Here is a 22,249-nt window from a genome sequence, read left to right as displayed (position 1 = left end):
TATTTTCAATAAGAACATAAGCTTCAAAATATGTTTGTCGTCATAAAAGTAAATTATACGGCGATAAATGGATTAAAAAAGGTATGCCAACCATCACTTCGGGGTCTTCAAGTTTTGAGTGTTGTGTGATTCTATAAACCTTTTCATACATCATGGTGGTAGTTCATAGGACATGTTAAAAAGGTTATAGCATTTATTGAGTATGCTGTCACCACAAAACTTAATAAAATATCACTGTTTATACTGATCCACCAGAATACAGCCTGTATCCACAATAATCGGGTCACAGAAATACAGTTGTAACTATTCAATAGATACATTTAAATTGCTCAAATTTGACCAAATAACATCTTCAGGTGTGTTCATTTCACCTACAAAATTTTATGTGAATCGGTGCAGTACTTTTTGTTGTAGCAATGAAAAAGTGGAATGCGCGACATTGAATTTTGTACAGCCCCTAGTTTTGCTTGTCAGCGCAGTAACTTTTGAATTTGGCAAAGGAAACGCCTGAAATTTTGAACACAAGTTTCTCAATCTACATTAGTTGCATAGACAAAATTTCAAAAAAATCGATGCACTATCAACAATTTTATAGTGGAAACATGTATTGGGACAGAACGTTATTTTAGCCCCTCCAACAGCAATTAGTCAGCACCCTTTATTGTTTCGATTGTACTATTGAAGGTACAATACCAATAATCATCAAATTTTGCAGGCATTATGTACACGTAATCAACTACCTTCTGTGAAAATTTAATGAAAATTGGCAAAGAAATTCAAAAATTATGATTATGCAAACATCGCACATGAAAAACACGAAAAATTTTCACTAACACTCACCCCTATCAACACCATTAGCTTTTAAACCAATTGATCGAAGTTAATGAAATTTTGCAAGAAAATGTCTCTATAAGTATCATAACTGCTGATGAAATTTCATAATGATCATCAAAGAACTTTGAACTGTGGCGTGAAAGAACAATCTATTATGCGAATTAAAATTGGTCATGATTGTACAAAGTGCTGAAAACCACGTCTGTTTGTTTTTCATCCACAGCTAAAATTAATGCATCGATTTTTACGAAATTTAGCACAAATAATAAACATACACAAAAGAGTTTTCAGTCAATTATTTGGACAATTTAACAAGTTCATTACAGAGCTACAGCCGTGCTTCTGTGTCCCGATTATTGCGGATACAGGCTATACCTGCCCTTTGTTTACGTAGTTTTCGTGGAAGAGCTGAGAAGCGGGATTTGTTCCAGTTGGGGTGTTACTCCAAGAAGGATAATGAAAGTATATACACTAGCGTGGTTCAAAAAATCGTTTTTGCTCCACACCGCTTATTCGATTCGAAACCGGATTCTATGCCTTCTCCCAAAATTTGAGCACATTTGGTTGAAAATTGAGACTACACAAGCCCTTCAAAGTTTGTATGGGAATTACTATGGGAAAACGATGTTTTTCCTTCAATCGACCGTAGAATTTCCCCAAGTGCCCTAGAGCATTAGTTGACCCTTGGTACTTCTAGGTTACTCTATCAGCTACAACTTTGCCGAAGACCGCATTCAAATCGCATGCCTCATTAATTAATTACCGATTTTTACCCAGAATCTAAATCTTTACTCATGATGCTTAAACTAATCGGTGGGCATCACTGCATTTTGCAGTGAAACATAGTAGCCATGATTTCAGTGTGCTATCTTTGGCGCCATATGCAGCAATGTTGCCTGCTGGGAAGCTGGAGGATCATTGCTAAAGTTTGCCCAGTTGGATACAAATCGATAACTTATTAATGAGGCGTCCGATTTGAATGCGGTCTTCGGCAAAGTAGTAGCTGATAGAGTAATCTAGAAGTACCAAGGGTAAACCAATCCTCCAGGGCACTTGGGGAAATTTTACGGTCGATTGAAGGAAAAACATCGTTTTTCCATAGTAATTTCCATACAAACTTTAAAGGGCTTGTGCAGTCTCAATTTTCAACCAAATGAGCTCAAATTTTGGGAGAAGGCATAGAATCTGGTTTTGAATCGAATAAGCGGTGTGGAGCAAAAACGATTTTTTGAACCACACTAATATACACCCTATAATATCATTTCATCTTGGTTACAGATTTTTGGTTATATATTTGACCAAACCAGACTTATTTATTCACTTATGAATATCTTTAAAATTTTCGTAACGGTACACCATGTCTAAGCACCCATTGTAACGCCTAAGATAACGTGTCGATCAAGGTAACCCATATGTTGGAAGAAAGGTCTCCCCGAATACTAAGAGAATCCTGAAAATCATTTTCCTAAAGTTCGTAAGAAATTTGATATTACAAGAAATATGCTATTTTCGTAACGGGACACCATTAAATTGCGGCTATAGCAAAAAGTGCTTAAAACATATCAAAACCCATTTTTATGAAAAGTGTCCTTTGGTACATTATTATACTACATTAACAAATAATAAGTATAACGTTTTCGAACTTTAACATGCAAGCAGGCATGTTTAAAAATTATCAATGAAAAATTTCATTTTTCTCACATAAAATGCTATTACTTCACCTAGCTATTTAAATACGTTACCACTCAAATTTTAAGTAAAATAAATGGCTTTCGTAAGATTGAATCTACCCTTTTTCATATGCTGAAAAGCTTTGGGGCGAAACAATCACTTTAAAATTTCACACCCTTGGCGTAGAAGTGCGTGGAATGTGTCCATATTGAAAGTCGCATGACGTCACAAGCTACCTCCAATGAGCTATAGGCTCTCTTTTCGCTCATACTACATTGTCCTTTTCAGGGCACTGATTTATCCCGTTGTGGTATGGGCTATGAGCTCTCGTTGCGCTTATGCGTTCATTCCCTCTTCTAGGGTACCCCTTCCTATTCCATTATTACCTTTCCTTTTCCCAATTCCCATCCCTTGTCCCATTCTCCCTCAGGTAAATGATGAAATAGGCTTATATGTACGGCGATGGCACAAATGTCCCGAATGGAGGATGCCTCTGGAGCCGGCCTTCTCATACCTAAGAAGTTGAAGTGAGGCAGGCCAAGTCCCAGTGGGGACGTAGAGCCATAAAAGAAGAAGAAGATATAATCTTTACTTAATCTGGGTAAATTTTTATTGGAACACGAAAAGTATTCTTTTTTTTATTTTATTTCGTCAAACATACCGTAGACTATAATTTCACTTAACTATATCACTTAATAACTATATTGTATTATGTCTCAAAGACTCGAAATATTCTCTTAAATTTGTTCTACACACTAAGATCAGCTCGGTACTTGTACCATCTTTTTACCGAGTTCTCAACAGCAGATTTAACTCGGTACGCTCGGTTATCCCTTTTGCTGAATACTCTGTAAAAAAGTTAACGAGCTCTGCAAATGAACTGTCAAAAATTACAGATGCACGGTAAATATCGTTACTGGTGAACGGTAAATATGATTACCGAGTGTACCGAGTTAAATCTGCTGTTGAGAACTCAGTAAAAAGATGAAAAAATACTGAATTCAGTGAAAAATTTACTGAGCTGGAAAATCAGAATCTTAGTTTGTAGACATGGTTAAACTAATAGATGCACAGTGGTGATTATAGAGGTTCATCATTCGATTCAAAGGACCAAATTTTGCATAATCTGTTCTATGTTTGTTTAAAGCAAATATATTACGACCTCTCAATAGTCTAGCAGGAGCATAGAAATTTATACATGAAAATAAGTTGGCGGAGTCGATGCGTTGAGATATTAAATCATTTATAAATGAAACCATGGCTAATTCGCGACGCTCTTTCAAAGTTTGAATATCTATAAGCATGCATCTAGCCTCATATGAAGGCAGTGGAAATGTAGACCAACCTTACTTGCGTAAGGCATATAGGAGGAACTGCTTTTGTATTGATTCGATTCGATCCACATGTGTTACCATGTAGGGAGACCATACTATGCTACAGTATTCTAGAACTGATCTTACATAAGCGAAGTACAATGTTTTAATCGTGTATGGGTCCTGAAAGTTGTAGCTAAAACGCTTAATGAAGCTTAACATATTAGTTGCTTTATGAGTGATAGCGTTATAATGATCGGTGAAAGTTAATTTGGAATCTAAGATAACACCTAAATCTCTAATTCTATTGCACTTTTCAACTTCTCGGTTTCCTAAAGATACAATCAATGGTGGTGTACTATGTTTCTGCTGTACGTAATTGAATTACATTTTTTCACGTTCAACTGCAGCAGGCTTTTACTACACCATTGGTCAAATATGCGTATTTCGATTTGACAATGATTTTTCATAAGGACCTAACTGACTTGATCGAATTCTCTTCGTCGACTCTCTCTTTCGTTAATAACTTGATCAAAACGAACAAAATCATTATTCTTTTTGTTTCTATAGCAAGATGTAGTCATCTCGTTCGCATTTTAATCAAAAAATTTTGTGAAAACTAAATATACATTCTGTAATAACACAAAGAGAGGATCGATGAAGAGAAATCGAAAATGTCAGTTAGGCCCTAATGAAGAAGAAGTGTCGATTTCTCTCAAAAAACATTCTCTGACTTCTTCATTTTTTATTTCTTTGAAGAGTTCCATATCATCAGAGTATATAAGAATTTTTGAGATGTTTTAGAATATACGTGATATCATTTACAAACAATATGAAAAGCAAAGGTCCTAAATGTGAGCCTTGGGGGACTCCTGATGATACGTTGATAGGTTCTGACTTCTTTCCCTCAAATCTTACTATCTGTAATCGGTTAGTTAAGTATGATTCGATCCATTTAAGTAGTCTTGACTCGATTCCCATTTTATCAAGCTTGAAAATCAACATTGGAATGTCAAGTCTATCGAACGCCCTACTGAAATCGGTGTAAAGTGATTCAACATAGTTTCCACTGTCCATTGCACATAAGGTGTAATTAACAAATTCTAACAAGTTTTTTGTAGTCGACCGACCTTTGAAAAATCCATGTTGTGCATTTGTTATTCTTAGTTTAATTTGATTAAACACACGTCTATTTATAATAGATTCAAATAGTTTTGGTATGCATGAGATAATGGCAATCCCACAATAATTACGAACATCGGATTTTTTACCAGATTTGTAGATGGGTATAAGGAAAGATTTTTTCCATCCTTTCGGAAGCTTGTAGTGACCTTAATTTTGGGTGTCAGTTAAGTATGCTGTTCAGTATAAAATAAATAGTGAAAATGTTTTCACTTCCAATAAAACGCATGGAAAAGCACCAAAAACAAGGAAGGTGACAAATTTGTAGTCAGCTTCGAAGAGGTATTATATTATACAAATGGACATTTATTTCATGTGAATGTAGTTATGGCCTTGTTAGAACTCAAAATAAACTGTTCTTAAGTTCGATAGATCGATAGTATTTACTAAAATGGTGGTTTGAGGTATGGCCAAAACATGTTCAACATAATCAGATGGGGATACATTTTAGTCCACCTGTTAGATTCATTCCAGTTCGTTCTAAAGGGAGAAAACATTCATGCCAACAACGTAATGTACTCTGAAAACAGATACATAGAATACGTTGGGGAGTCCTGTTTTTATACGTTTATTTTATAATGAGATTGTTATGGGTTCGATTTGGTGAGTAGTTGCGGCATATCGCAAGCTAATTACCTTCCAAAAATGAACGGAATAGGTTGAAATACAACAGAGCAATCGTGCTGGGCGTAAAGAGGGTGGCACCGTGTATAACGACTTCTGACTGTACTGTATTTTTGATGGCCTTCCCACTCAATACAATATGTGTGGAATGCCTTTATATATAGCAAAATCACTAGACTTTCACACTTCCTTTGAAGTTTTAATGCAAATGCATGTGGTGATTGACATCATGCCATAGTTAATGAGTTCACGTTTTGCGTAACATTTTTCTATGAAGCTACTACAATGTGTAAAAACTGGAGCTTGCAACAAAATTTCTTTCTTTTTTAACGTTACGTAATTTTTAAACGTTCCCTGGCTTAAAAGACGAGAAAAACAAGTTGTAATTCTCACGTAGTTTTAACCAAGTGTAAAGTTTTGCTGAGGTGTTTTGATTTCATCAATTAAAATTGAATGAGGTGGGCCAAAGTATGTTCACTTCGTGGTCCAAAATAAAATCAGGTGGTCCAAAATAGAAGCCCGAGATCAGTTTTGATATTTCTTGTATTTACTGAAACAATTTTGAGTTCTATTTGGCTACTTTCCGCAGAAAACATTTTGGTCTACGTAATGCCTACTGAAGTGCATAATTTCCAGACTAGACCGAAAATGTGTAACCCTTACACTTTCACAAAATCAGCTCCTGCGTCCACAAAATCGTGAAATTCACAAAAAAAAATAGCACGGCAATCTAGCTAGGTTTACTAGTGACCTTGGTAAACAAAAAAAATCGACATTTCGCATCTAGAACTTCTATTATTCTATCAATTCTTATAGACTATAAGAGTGTACGAGCTGTTTTTGTGAATGTGTAACTGTTACACATCTTTGGTGTGATCTGGAAATGATGCACTTATGAGTAAGTCTTACATATTCTAGGTGCTGAGCGGTCCTAGCATGATGTTTTATAGTGAAACCCTTCTTTTTTCGCTGAATTGTTCATCCATATTCTACAGGGGTCTAAAATACCTCCCTTACCCTGTCACGTATATACAGAAACAGAACTAGATCGTTACTCAATTGGCAGTGATTCAACTAATTACGTTTCCATATGAGATAGCGTAATTTGAATGCTACAATTAGGGTAGTGGAGGTATTTTGGACCGGGCAGGTATTTTGGCCCACCTAGGGAGTTTTATGATATTTATCACATAATCTCTACTAAATCTTGGTAATTTTTTACGGGAACACGAAAAGTATTCAATTATGTGATGACCTTTATTTTGGATGTCAGTTAAATATGCTCTTCAGTATCAAAAATAGAGAAAATGTTTTCACTTCCAATGAAACGCACGGAAAAGCATCAAAAACAAAGAAGGTGACAAATTTGTAGTCGGCATCGAAGAGGTATTAAATTTTACAAATAAATATTTATTTCATGTGAATGTAGTTAGGGCCTTGTAAGAACTCAAAATAAACTGTTCTTAACCTCGGTGGGGCGATAATATTTACTAAAAAGGTGGTTTGAGGTATGGCCAAAATATGTTCAACATAATCAGATGTGGACATATTTTGGACCACCTGTCAGATCCATCTCTCCAGTTCCTTCTAAAGGGAGAAAATATCCATGCCAATGTAATGTACTCTAAAAACAGATAAATAGAATAAGTTGGGACCTCCCGTGATCTGGGTTGTTATACGTTTATTTTACAATGAGATTGTTGTGGGTTCGAATTGTTCTATGTAACTACTTTTCGCCAAGTTAAAAATTTCGATTCGATTTGTGTCCTAACAATCAGTCGACAAGTTGAAATTTTCAGGTGTTTAGTCATCCAGTTTAGAAAAGTTGTCCTTCTCGGCAATCAGTTGATGACTGAGACAATGTGTTATCTAATGTATGTATGGCAATTTAAGTATCATTCATATTACCTTATTTTTGATGACCTTTCCACTCATTACAATGTGTGTGGAACTTCTTTATATTTAGCAAAATCACTAGACTTCCACACTTCCTATTAAGCGTTACGTAATTTATACATGGTGACTGACGTCATGCAATAGTTAATAAATACAGGTTTTGCGTCACATTTTTTTATGAAACATCATACAACAATGCTTAAAAACTGGCAATACAACAAAATATCATCGATTTTTTCCGTTACGTAATTTTTAAACGTTCCCTGCCTCAAAAAATGAATAGAAATGATGTAAACTTTACGTAGTTTTAACTGTTTTTAAATTTTTGCTGTGGTGGCTTTCATTTCATGAATCAATTGAAGTTTAATTCGGTGGGCCAAAATATGTGCACTTGGTGGTCCAATATAAAATCAGGTGGTCCAAAATAGAAGCCCGAGAACCTTCAGGAGTTTTGATATTTCTTGTATTTACTACAACAATTTTTAGTTCTGTTTGGCCTTTTTCGACAGAAAACATGTTGCTCTACGTAATGCCTACTGAAATTATCCATATTTTGAAGTGGGAACCTTCTTTTTTCGCTGAATCGTTCATCCACTTCCTAAAAGGGTCCAAAATACCTCCCTTACCCTAGTGTGAGTGTCGTGTTGTAAACACAAATGATTTCTCGGTGCTAATGAATTAACAATATTTAATTACGTTGTCAATCAATCATCTATTTATAGTCGATTTTCCGTCTATAAAATGCTATAAGGAATATGATGTTTTTGCGTCGTCCATTTTTGCTAACATCGTCAATGTACTCAGTACAGTAAGCATAGGGCGTATATACTTACATTTGTAAGTTTAAATCAACTTATATAGAATTAGCATCCAATTAGTGTACTATTCGTGTAGCACATGTCACTTAAGATTGCACGTGCTTTTAAAATTTAATTATCATGAAGTTTATAGCCTAAGATTCGGAGCGTAGTACAATCGAATATCTGTTCGTATTAGCAAACTGAAAGATCAACGTAAGACGAGACGAAAACAAAATTGCTTGTCTCATTCACACAAAGTCTACTCGTTTCATTCGAGCGGCATAACGTTCTGTCTCATTCTGAACGATGTTTTCTGAGATCATGCGCAGTGCACTGAACCTAACCTAGTTAACTAAGAATAGTCCAAACAGATTTTCGCGTTTGGTTTAGCGGAATTGCCACCGGTACGGCGTATCTGCAACTGTTGTCATGGTGTTTATATACATTTTACGTCACCCACATGTCGCCGTCAACGTACTTCCAACATTGTTATGGTTGCAATGTTGTTGTGTTTAATTTTATTTTTACTCTCATGCGTATTTCTCACGCGAGTGAAAGTCAACATGTGTTCGCGAAAGGAAGCGAATATGCGTGGGTGTTCGTTAGGTAGTAGCGGGACAGGTGTTTTTGTTGAATGATGGTAATCGAGAAGATAAAAGAAATTTTGCAGTCAGGGACAATATTGATTTTTGCTTCTGTTACCCTCCGTAAAATGTTGGACAGATTCTAAAATACAGATAAATGAACGGAAAAATTTTCATATAGTAAATTTTTTTTTAATGAGCAACTAGGTGTAACGTATAGAAAAAGTGTATCAAAAATTCCTAAATTTCAAATGAAGGTTGATGAACTATAGTTGTCTATCAATGGTCCAAATTTATGAAGGGTTGGAAACAAATCTTATAATTCTTAAATTCTGACCCGACATTACCGACATGTTTTATTAACACTTAAACTACCGAGGGGGTAAAAACTCCCGCGAACTACCAAGGGTCCAAAAAAAGTCGGAAGTCCAACTTTGACAAGGCATTTCTCGGCCGTTTTTCAACCGATTTCAAAACTTTTTTTTGCGATGGAACCGGACAGGTTTCAAGATCATCGTCCATTTAAAAAAAATATAAAATAGATGCGTCTACCTCAAGTTATTAAGCAAAAGGCACTTCCTAGTTTTTTTGAGAGCGCATTTTTTGCGCATATTGATCAATAAAACAAAATTTAAAGCGATGACATATGGTTTTTTCGACTCTAAATCATGCGTACAGCTGGAGTGAACATGTTTATGCAAAATTAGTGATTTTTCAGTACACTGATAATTTACCTTACTCAAAAAACTGCTGAAATATCCTATTTTTCACATAAAATAAGCAATAAATCAAAATTCAAAGCGATGACATATACTTTTTTTGGTCTTAAATTGTTCGTAGGATTATATTCGACATTTTTGATGAACAATGAAAATGTTCTAATTACACTCTTATTTTGTTTTAGCCGAAAAACTTCGAAAATTCCATACTTTTTACACAAACTAGTCAACAAAACTAAATTTAAAACGATAACATGTAGTTTTTAAGCCTTGAAATGTTCGTAGCAGTTTGGGGGACATACTTGAAGAATAATAGTGATGTTTTCATTACACTCAAATTTTGTTTCACTCAAAAATCAACGAAAGTGCCACATTTTTCACGGAGAGTGCTTTAAAAAAATAATGGCTCACTATGCAAAGTAATTTTTTACCTTTAAATTATTCGTGAAAGCGTACTGGACGTTCTTGATGAGTAATAGTGACGTTTTCATGACACACTTAATTTATTTTACTCGAAAAGCTACAAAAATATTATAAATCAATAAAACAAAATTTAAAGCCAAAACATGTAGTTGTATGGCCTTAAATTTCCCGATACAATGTACTGAACCTGTTTTTGATAAAATGCTGATGTTTACATTACACTAATATTTTGTTTTATAAAAAAATGTATGAAAGTACCACAAAAAAGCGAATAAGCTAAAATTTAAAGCAATGATATGTAGTTTTTCAGCTTTGAATTTATCGTAGTAGTTTAGGGGCTGTCCATAAACCACGTGGTCATTTTTTTGGGACTTTTCAATCCCCCCCCCCCCCCCCCGTGTGGTCATTAGTCCACACAATTTTTTTTATTTGTCCATACAAAATGGTCATTGGCCGAAACCACCCCCCAATGACCACGTGGTTTATGGACAGCCCCTTAGTGGATTCATTTGAACAACCTCAGTTATGTTTTTATTACACTCATGTTTTATATCACTCAAAATACTAGGAAAATACCACGTTTTGCACACAAAGTAGTCATGAATTAAAAATTGAAATCAATGCATTAAAGTTTTTTTTATTATTTTTGACAGCTAAAAGCACTGAGATTTTCACTCAGGTGGAGTACTGACTCAATTTGTTATTTATATATTTATAAAATTCTTCATGTTTTGATACAATAAATTAACCTAACATTCTTCATACGGCTTTTCTCATCATGCTGATACTCTTTGCGTTGCAATCTGTAATATTTTTTAGGATTTAATATGTTTGTCAGAGCACTATCAAAGTATCCCCAACATAAAAATGTGACTCTCGCTCATGTGAAAAAATAACGTTAATCACCCAAAACAATTAAAACTGTCCAATTCCTACATTGCAATTATAACTGAGACACCAGTACTTGTTTTAAAATTATTAAATCAGGAAAAATACATGGAATAATATAAGGTAAATTTGCGGGAAAACTATCAAAGCTACCCGGTTTTACGGTATTGCATCAGAAACTCTTCTATACACATTTGTTTTTCAGAAATTTCCCAAAAGGTGCATTTATATTTTATGATATCTTTCCAAAGATTCTTTCAAAATATTTTGTCGTGGGTTCTTTTCAAAAATCTTTCAAAAATATTCCAGAGATTCCTTCAGGGATGTTTTCAAAAATATCAAGGATTGATGCGGAATTTATTTAGGGATTCTATTTCTCAAGAAATTATTTTAGAAAACTTTTGAAATGTTTCCGTGTATTATTATTTTGGGTTATCATCAGAAATTCCTCTAGCGATTGCTTGATCAATTTCTCCAAGAACTCATTTAGAAAATTATCATATTTTTTCAGGAATCTCTTATTTTTTTTCCTGGAGCATTTTCGAAGTTTTTTATTCTGGCTTTCTCCAGTTCTCTCAAGTGGATGGAACATCCTAGTTCCCATGCAAAGTGTTTTTCTTTTATTTGCTCCCATTAATAGTTCCTTCCGTGGTTTTTCCGATATTTTTAGAGATTTCCAATTATTACTTCTGGAATTTCTGCCAAAGAGTTTTCCGATATTTCTCCTGAATTTCTCCGCTGGTTTTCATCCGGAATTTCTCCCGGGATTTCTCTTAGAAATTTTCAGAGTTCTTTCATGAATTTTCTAAATATTTCCTACCAGAGCTTTTTTCCGAGAATTCCCAGTTCTTCTCAGGATTTATTCCGAAGTTTCTCTCGCGTTCCTCATTGTATAATTTCTCGCAAAAATCACGTGGATTCATTTCGACCTGTCTCCGGTTATTTAACAATGAATTTTGTAGGTTATCTCAGGCAGGAGGTTTTCCGAGAAACACTTCTAGAAAAGTGTAGTTCTGGACGCATTGACTGATTTTCATGCAAAATGCTTAAGTTTGGAGCTCTGTATTTCGACTTCTAGAGCACAAACTCCGAGAGTAATCTCAGGTGAAGCTTAAAAAAAACTCTCGCAGGAACCTTTATAAAATATCCCGGATGTAACTTCTGTAGAAATCCGGGGAGAAACTCCAGAAAAAAATCATTGAAATTTCTTAAAACTTCGGGAGAAATCCCAGAAGCAATTCCTTCAGAAAACTCGTGAAAAACACCTTTAAAATCCGGGAGGAGCCACAGTTGAAGTCCCAGCAATAGTTTCTGTAAAAGCCTTAGAAATCCCGGAAAAATCTAATGGAGAAGTACCAAGAGGAATACCGGAAGAAATCGCGGAAAACCTTCAAGAGAAATTCCGAGAAAAACTCTAAAAGAAATTCTGTGGCAACATCTGATGTATATTCATGGAGAAAAGAGAATAAATTCCATGAAGATTTGTTTGGGCAGAACGCAGGAGGAAAAATCCAACGAGAGACTCTGAGAGCAAATATGGTTAAACCTCTGGAAGAAAATCTATAGGATTCTCGTAAAAACCTTCAGGAGACAATATTTGCATTTCAGAAATCCTGCAATATTCTCCAGGAATTTTTCCGGAAAGAACTGTTTGAATCTAGGGTAAAAACGTCGATAGGAATACGAAAGAATCTCCCAGAGGAATTTGAAAAGGAATCCCAAGAAACAGGAATGAAAGAAGGCTGAAAATCTCTCTAATAAAGACACATAACCTAACCTTAACTTTGGAAACCAGTTATGTTAGTAACTTTTTTTCATTTTTTGGTGATTGCTACTGCATGTTCAGGAGACGCAAATGGACTCAAATAAAAAAAATCCCTGGTGAATTTTCGGTTTGCCTTGTATTTTTTTCAGGTAGTAGATAACCTGAAACTGGTACAAAAAAGTCAGTAATAGAAATCTGCATGTGTTTGTTTTGAATTTTGTGTTCTTGGCTATTTTGTGTGAAAAATATGGCACATTCGTAATTTTGTAGTAAAACAAAACGTGGATGTGATGTGAACATCAAAATTTTATCAAATACATGTCTAGTACATTCCAACGGAAAATTTAAAGACCAACAACTACATGTCATTGCTTCAAATTTTGTTTTATTGACTATTTTGTAAGAAAATTATAATATTTTAAAAACTTGTTTGGTAAAATGAATTAAGAGTGTCATGAAGGGGATATTATTGTTCAACGTTCATCATTTCACGAAAAAATTCAAGCCTTAAAACCAGAATGCATTGCCTTATATTTTTATTTGTTGACTACTTTATGTGAAAAATGTGGTATTTTCCTAATATTCCGAGTGAAATTAAATATGAGTGTAATTAAAAATCCACTAGGATTGTTCAAATAAATCCACTAAACTACTACGATAAATTCAAAGTTGAAAAACTACATATCATTACTTTAAATTTTGGCTTATTCGCTTTTTCTGTGGTATTTTCGTACATTTTTTATAAAACAAAATATTAGTGTAATGCAAACATCAACATTTCATCAAAAACAGGTCCAGAACATTGTAACGGAAAATTTAAGGCCATACAACTACATGTTATGGCTTTAAATTTTGTTTTATTGACTGTTTCGTATGAAAATTATGGTATTTTTGTAGCTTTTCGAGTAAAATAAATTAAGTGTGTCATGATAACATCACTATTGCTCATCAAGAAAGTCCAGTACGATTTCACGAATAATTTAAAGGTAAAAAACTACTTTGCATTGTGAGCCATTATTTTTGTTAAGCACTTTGCGTGAAAAATGTGGTACTTTCGTTGATTTTTGAGTGAAACAAAATTTGAGTGTAATGAAAACATCACTATTATTCTTCAAGTATGTCCCCCAAACTGCTACGAACATTTCAAGGCTAAAAAACTACATGTTATCGTTTTAAATTTAGTTTTGTTGACTAGTTTGTGTAAAAAGTATGGAATTTTCGTAGTTTTCCGGGTAAAACAAAATAAGAGTGTAATTAGAACATTTTCATTGTTCATCAAAAATGTCGAATATAATCCTACGAACAATTTAAGACCAAAATAAGTATATGTCATCGCTTTGAATTTTGATTTATTGCTTATTTTATGTGAAAAATAGGGTATTTCAGCAGTTTTTTGAGTAAAGTAAATTATCAGTGTACTGAGGAATCACTAATTTTGCATAAACATGTTCACTCCAGCTGTACGCATGATTTAGAGTCGAAAAAACCATATGTCATCGCTTTAAATTTTGTTTTATTGATCAATATGCGCAAAAAATGCGCTCTCAAAAAAACTAGGAAGTGCCTTTTGCTTAATAACTTTGGGTAGACGCATCTATTTTATATTTTTTTGAATGGACGATGATCTTGAAACCTGTCCGGTTCCATCACAAAAAAAAGTTTTGAAATCGGTTGAAAAACGGCCGAGAAATGCCTTGTCAAAGTTGGACTTCCGACTTTTTTTGGACCCTTGGTAGTTTAGGAGTTAAACTACAGATTCAATTATAAAAGCCATGTGCGATCAATACTGTTTCCAAAACATACACTATCTTTTTTTTTCTGTTCGGGTGAGCCACTGCGACCAGTATTTAGATCTATTGTGGCATTACTCGTATCCTTAGTATTTAGTGCATGTCGTACTACTCCATTGTCATTGAGAGGCAATGAAGCATCGATTTCTGTACAGTTCCTGTTTTGTTATCCCAGAGGTGCAAGAAATAGATTGCGATAAAAAGGTCCCGTTATCATAGAGATTTAAATCCCAGTGAAAGAGCGCCCCTAATCAAACCCAATGTATTTGAATTCTGAGAAAAACAAAACGGTGGTACTGATATTTATCCATGCATCGGAACTCTAGCCCCATCCATGTCTTGCTTCTAGTTTAGTCCCAGGACAACAAACAAAACCCGGGACTTCAGGCTAGTTGCAAAACTCTGTCAAATTAGAGAATGTGTTCTGCAATAAGAATGCACGTGAGTCCTTGAATTACCAGAACTTAACAGTCCTTGATAGGTTAGTACGCAGTTAGATACGTAAAGCATGTTTTCCTAACATCAAGTGTAGTCTCGGGTGGGCAAAGCCCGATTCTTTAACTATCAGCAAGGCAGAATAAATGCATTTTTAGAAACTGTCACCAGTAACAAGGACTTTGTAGCATGAATCCTTATTACCAAAACACATTACCCCAACTTGACAAACCGGATGTCACTAGGGTTCGGTTTGGTAGATCTTGAACCGTAACGCAATACATAAAGGCGATCTACCTACGTTACGGGCTCCGTTAAAGATCGAGCATATTTTAAACCCCCTCAACCATTCATCCATCAGCACGGGTCGCCTGACACCTTGGATTGGGGTTCCCTGTTTAGTGGACTTTTACCCCCGGAACAGGTGGTCCGTAGTGTTATTCTTAGCCAACCGCTACCGACACTACACAGCTATCTAGGCTGATCGGAAAAAGAAGTTAATATTGATGATCAACTTCATACGGACCCGAACAGCCGACATCACTATCTTACAAATAACTGCAACTTAACGGAAGCTGAATTTGTTGCGTACTTTTCAATTCGTGAATAATCAATTATTACTAACCCAAAATCGAAAATTTTTGATGATACATCTTCAGCCGCGTTGCAGTGTTTACCGACTCGAAGTTAGCGCTCGAAAATCACAATGCAAGGCTCAGATATCTCTAAACTAGTGGTGCACGATCTTTGTCCTATTCTGCTCAAGTTGGGACAAACCTATGTCGCGTTGGGTAGCATGTCGCAACAAATTCAGGTTGCGACATTGCCATTATTGTTACGCGACGTTTGAATTTTGATTCACTGTCCAATAACATACACGGTCTCCCTAAGGGCCGATTTCTTCACCCTGGCTTAAGCGTTAAACCAGTTTTAACTATATGGGTAAGCCTGGCTTACCGGTTAAGCCGAGGTGAAGAAATCGGCCCTAAGAGGGCGTTCATGAACGACGGAGACCGAATCTGGTCATTTCAAATGGGGTGGAACACTGTTATTTTCCAACCCGTATAACCCCACATAATGGGCCTTGTTTCACGGTGAAAACAAGAAAATGACACCTGTTATAGGAGGGTTAAAGAGATTCTCATTTGTCCAAGTCCAAAACTTTTTCACCGTGGAATCTCAATGTGCCATCACCGTGATATATTTTCACCGTGCAGTGACATGTACACTCCCGTTCAAAAGTTTGGGGTCACCCCCTCAAAAACATGTCATTTTTTTAGGCCCATATCTCCGCCAATTTGAGTCCGATTTCAAAACCCTAGGTTTCATTCAAAAGATAATAAGTCAAAGAAACTTTTAACATGATTTAAAAGAAACTTTTTCAAAAAATTTTGTATGTAAACTTAACCCAAAGTTGCCAAATTTTCTAAAAAATGAATATAAACTTACGGCAGTGTCGCTGGAAGTTGGGTCGACCAAATTTTAAGATGAGAGCGGTAATATGACCCATTTTCTATTAGCTTTCAACTGCTTTTTACAGAACTTAGCTAAAAAATCTAGAAAAAAAGTTATTAAGTAAATTAATCCTTGATGTCATCGGCCAAAAGTTTGGGGTCACCCAAGACGCTGTGTGGGCGCATAAAAATTTAGTTCAGATTAAATTTCAGATGAATTAATTCGTTGCGAAAAAATATCTTTGCAGATGAGATCATGGCGATTTCAAGACGCTCTTTTAATGTCTGAATGTTTATAAGCAAGCATGCAGCCTGCTTCATATGATGGAAGAGGAAATAATGTCCAACCTAGTTTCTGAAGAGCATATAATAGAAATTGTTTTTGTACTGATTCTATCCTGTCGATATGCGTTATTCTGAAAGGGGACCAGACAACGCTGAAATATTCCAGAACTGACCTCACATAAGAAACACAGACAAACAGACGTAACTTTTAGAGGAAATTGGGCCATGATGAATTTCGATTTGACGTTTGTGGTCTAACACGCACCCTATTACACAAATCGTCTGTAATTTTCGTTTGCATCATTCAGCAACGTGTATACTGGCTAACGTCAAAGCGATCGAACACTAGCGCATCTGGTGTAAGGATCGCAGAAATCAAATTAAATTGAAATGATCGTTAAATGCATGTGTAAAGCCGTTTTGAAGAGTGTTACGTCTGTTTGTCTGAGTGCACATGTTCATAACTACATAGCTGTATCGCGTAAGCAAGTTTCTCGACAATATTCCTGGAAATCGGAGATAACCTGGTTCAATTCAGTCCTTCAGGTCAATGAACACTATCTGTAAATACATAGAAACACTAGCTGGAAAAACACTTAACCATCTCTTCACTGTTTTGCATAGAAAAATAAAAAATGAATTACTCAAAAAAAAGCAGAACTATAGCACAGACAAACAGACGTAACACTTCGAACATTTTTCGATTCAAATCATAGTCACGGAAACATATTCGCCCAATGCTAAAAGGACTAAGTTTGGCCGACCATCAACTAGGTGGCGGTAGTGAGCAAACGTCAAACTCGAACAAAAACGATGCGAGCGCCACGGGTGGGCAATTGGCCAACTATCATATTTTGAAAAAGACCGATAAATCGGTGTACGATGGGAATTATCAGAGTGTTACGTCTGTTTGTCTGTGACTATAGTAAGGACGAGAAAACTCCTTTTAATTCCAATATTATGCTTATTTTTGGACAGATACGCCTATTTCTGCGACTTACAGACCTCTTGATAACTTTATGAATATTGTTTATCAACCATATGTCATCTCTATTTTCAGATTCGAGATAAACAAAACCTTCAAACATGTCGCACCTGTTTCCCAGTGCAAAGGGTGACCAGCTGTGCCCGCTTGGATTCCATCCGCAGGTGCGCTGGCCAACCCGTTGTAAGCGGTGCTTTCGTGACTACAAAGAGCACGGCAACAAACGAAATGGCGAAGACATCACAGCTTCCACTCCAGTCCTAGTCGGCTCGTCCCAATCGCGGTATGTATTTTTAAAAGTACTAGAACGTGGGAGATTTCTAATCAAAGTTCGATGTCGAATAACCGCCTCAGAAGTCGTGATGGTGGTAGTAGCACAAGCCTGGACAAACCCGTGCGGAGTTGGACATCCACGCAGAATTTGTTTGTGTCCAACAGTAGCAACCAGGGAAGCAGCAGCAGTGATAGACCACCGGGACTTCCGCAGCGACCCGCATCCTGGGCCTCGACGCCCGATCTAGATAACATTCTACAACAAGTGAAGGCAGATTTCACAGTTAACCTAACGCTTCCACGGAGGAGGCATACTACCACATTCGAGAACGTAAGTTGTCCGGGCTGTTGAACGGAGTCATGACTAAGGTACTTATTGATTTCTCCGGATTACAGTTGGAAGAACCAGAGATGACGGTAACGCTGAAAAGACCTCCGTTGCCACCGATATTGAAAGTTGAACCAAAGGATACCAAGAAAGAGCTGGAAAAGGCAGAGGACCAGGGAGTCGTTATAGAGAAGGGCGATTCCCTGGCCGAAAGAGTACGTAAGATGAATCTTATAAAGCGACAGGGCAGTGCCGAACGAGACAGCCGGGAACGATCAGTGCCTATAAAAGAGTAAGTGCAAATATTCGACTTATTCAAATCAAATGCTAAAATGTCTTGCACAAATTTGGAGAAAATCGGCAATTGTAGCACTATTGTGGTACCGTGATTTCGGGTGAAATTGATCACTTTCCACAGTTTTTGGCTTCTAAATTTTGAATAGTTATCGATATAGTCAAACTCAATGCTTTGAAACAAGTACGACCACGGGTTTCATCAGTCAACGAGGTTGAAAATTTTACTGCAAATTATTTTATTGCAATAAATATCACTTAAAATAAAAAATCAGAAATTTTAGTTTCGGGGTGAAATTGATCAGTCCGTGAAATATCTTTGTAAATGCTGAAAATAAATTTTCCATCTGAATTATTCACCCCAGAATGCGAAAAGCTTTGTAAAACTTAGACATGTTTAGTAAATTCTCAATTATTTAAATTTAAAGTTTAATGAATCTAACGAAAACGCCTAAAAGTATGCAATTTCCATACTATACAAGTCATTTCTTTAGAAAAAGTACAATTTTATGCATAAATATCAATATTTATAGAACTTTTGATGACGAAATCGGGTTTGGCGAACACTTAGCAGCTATAAACGTTTATTTGAATATTTATTCCATGTGCGATACAGCTACCGTAACAAAAGTATGAAAGTGTCTTTGAAAATCGCCAAACACGCAGTTTCGGAAAATATTAAATTTAATACAGAAATATGTGACTAATTATCTGTAAAACATGTGAACTCATCATTCAATAACCCTTGAGCCAGATGATGGTCATTTTCTACAAATTGTTTTAAGTTCAAAGCTTTATTTTCAACAAACAAAAATGGTACTCACGTCGATCAATTTCACCCGAAATCACGGTACTTGACGGTTCCAGGTCATTTGGCCGAATGCCGTTTGGCTGAACAACATGACTGAACGCCGTTTGGCCAAAAAGGGAATAATGAATTTGAGTGATCATGCCACTGTTTTTTATACCAGTATAACTCAAAAGAACAGCATATGATTCAAGGAAGGAAAAATCTGATAACACCATTCGCAGTTTCAACGCCAACTAATCCCTCAATAGTAAAATTATTAATGTAGCCTAGGTATGATTAGAAGAAAAAAGTATTTCTGATGATCGTATGTTATCTAGAGTGTGTCCGTGCCTCTGAATTCTTTTGATCATAATTAGACCAAATGACAATCGGCCAAACGACCCTTACGACCAGTTGACATTCAGCCAAATGGAGTACGATCAAACGACATTAAGCCAAACGGCATCCGGTCAAATGGCTTAACAGCATCCTAAATTATTCTAGCAACGTGTAGTGAGAACCGACTGGAATTCCGCTCACCCATGTGCCCAACTGCCTCCAAGGGTTCTTTCTTTTTTGCAATGTCTTAAGAAAACCTACAGATTTTGTTTTTGAATTTTAGATGTTATCCATCCTCCTAGGATTTTTTTTGGCAATTGTCTTAAAGATGGTCGCGTAATACCTGTATATTAATTCCCATTTCATATTTCCTCCATAGGGAAGAGGAGCCAAAATCCGTTTTGAAGCCGCTCAAAGCCGTCGAACCGGAGAAGGTAGAACGTAAGCGTCGTGTTAGACCCATTCCAGAAGCCAAAGTCGAGGAGCCAATCAGTAAACCGCAGTTAACGCTAAGCAAAACGACCATTACGTCCACTAAACCACTCGGAAGCACTACGCTAGCACCTCTAAAAGAAAAAGAAACTAAGAAACCTACCACTAATACCGAACCGGCAAAAGATTCCACGAAGGTTATTCGCCGTCGACGAGTTGATACTGGTCCTTTTGAAGCTTCTCTAAAGCCAACAATCACTCCAGCACCGAAACCACTAATACCACTCACTCCAAAAGCTGATCCTGTAGTGAACAATAGTAGCGATGATGTCAAGTTCCTAATATCCATCAAAGATAATAAATCGAAGAGAGACGAAGACCTTCATTCGATTACAACGGAGACTACGGAAACCACAATAGTGGACCATACTGACAACAGCGAGCTGCAAGAAGAAATCGAAAGTTTAAAACGTGAACTGGAAACTGTGAAAGCCAGATGTGATCGAGCTGAACGCGAAAAGAGTGACATACTGTTACGTAGACTGGCATCTATGGACACGGGCTCCAACAAAACGGCAGCGTCGGAAGCTCTCAAACTGCAGCAGAAAGTCAACGAACAGAAACAGATGCTTGAAGATCTACAAGATGAGAAGAAATTTCTGACCACCAAGGTGAAAGAACTGGAATCCGATATCAAAATCCGTGGAGCGAAAAACGTGGAAGAGCAACTCAGACAGAAACTCGAGCAAGCGGAAACTCTGTGCGAAGAACTAATGGATGAAAACGAAGAGATCAAGCGTGAACTTCGCAATATGGAATCGGAAATCGAGGAAATGCACGATAACTTCCGCGAAGAACAAGCAGACGAATATGCTTCATTGAAGAAGGAACTTGATCAGACTACGAAAAATTGTCGCATCTTGTCGTTCAAACTGAAGAAATCGGACCGAAAAATCGAACAGCTGGAAACTGAAAAGGCTGCACTTGGGACCAATACGGATCTGGCTACGAAGGTCAAACAACTGGAGGATGAGCTGAAGGTAGCGAACGAAGTGGCACGCCGCCTACAAGGAGAACTGGAACAAATGGGATCGAATCCCACTACGCCAACGAAGAAGACCCCCAGCTTGGGCAAGATCGGAAAGTCAACTTCAGCGGATAACAAGATTTCACGGGCTTCGTTGACCCGCGGAGGATCGCAAGAAGATCCGGTGCAGTTGCTTCGCGATCTGCAAGACTCTCTGGAACGGGAGGCCGATCTTCGCGAGCAGTTGAAGTATGCTGAAGAAGAGGCCGAAAATCTTAGGCGCAAATCGGGGCGTATCGAGGATGACAACGAATCGCTAATGATGCAGCTGAAGAAGATGGCTACGAAGGCGAGAAGTACTGAGCGTTTCGAATTCGAGTGTTTTCGTGCAATAAATGTACTAATATTTACTAATCTTGATGTGTTTCATTTTGTTATGAATAACATTCTAACTACCGAGTTTCGCGCGCAAGCAATCGATGGAATCGACTAGAAAGATGTGGATCCTAAACATGACTTGGTCCAGAGCATGTTCTATCCTTCGACCTTTTTTCTATCGCTTTCCTTGCAAGTAGAGTAGTAATCGAGTTTTGGTTTTATTTCCTTCATCGCCCGATCACAACTTCAGCGAAAGGTATCTTCAATACAGGTCGAAAGCTTAGTCCCAGTCCGCCAAACCGTCGTCTAACTCCGGAAGGTCCTATGGACAAAGACGAGGGCATTTCCGATGAAGATGATCCCGCAGAGCTGAGACTTCAGCTGGAGCTGAACGAGCAGGAAACGGCGGTTTTGCGGCGAAAGATGGAAGAACTAGAAATCGAGAATAAGCGCAGCCGCGAACACGTGAAGGAACTGCAGGAAAGTTTGATATCCAAGACGAAGGAAATGGACAAACAGAACAAGCTACCGTCGCTGCTGGGGTCGAAGAGTAGCGGAACGAAGGATCCTCTGGACGAGAAGAAAATCAAGGTAATGGAGGAGCAAATCAACGAACTGCGGATGAAGTTGATCGAGAAGGATCGGGAGGTGGAACGCGTGCAGGCCGAGTTGAGCATCAGCAAAACGAAGGGCGGCAAATCGTTGGTGAAGTCGAAGTAAGTTAAGAGAAATGGAATTCT

At 36.9% G+C, this 22,249-nt stretch overlaps 1 protein-coding gene across 14 annotated transcripts in view; it reads left to right on the top strand.

The window, feature by feature from the left end:
• LOC109417757 (myosin-2 heavy chain) overlaps positions 1-22,249 on the top strand; it is a 64,118-nt gene that overhangs the window by 15,661 nt on the left and 26,208 nt on the right. For 13 of the 14 annotated variants that reach the window (XM_062850351.1, XM_062850350.1, XM_062850349.1 and 10 more), the window contains 5 exons: positions 17,724-17,931; positions 18,003-18,252; positions 18,318-18,541; positions 20,052-21,487; positions 21,760-22,225. In XM_062850351.1, the coding sequence (XP_062706335.1) occupies positions 17,750-17,931; positions 18,003-18,252; positions 18,318-18,541; positions 20,052-21,487; positions 21,760-22,225 (2,558 nt within the window). In that variant the 5' untranslated portion in view covers positions 17,724-17,749. The remainder of the gene's footprint in view (positions 1-17,723; positions 17,932-18,002; positions 18,253-18,317; positions 18,542-20,051; positions 21,488-21,759; positions 22,226-22,249) is intronic. The other variant, XM_062850354.1, reaches the window with a different exon arrangement.

The sequence above is a fragment of the Aedes albopictus genome, chromosome 2 (assembly GCF_035046485.1).
Source record: "Aedes albopictus strain Foshan chromosome 2, AalbF5, whole genome shotgun sequence".
Classification (NCBI taxonomy): Eukaryota; Metazoa; Arthropoda; class Insecta; order Diptera; family Culicidae; genus Aedes; species Aedes albopictus.
This window is presented reverse-complemented; position numbering and strand designations above follow the sequence as displayed.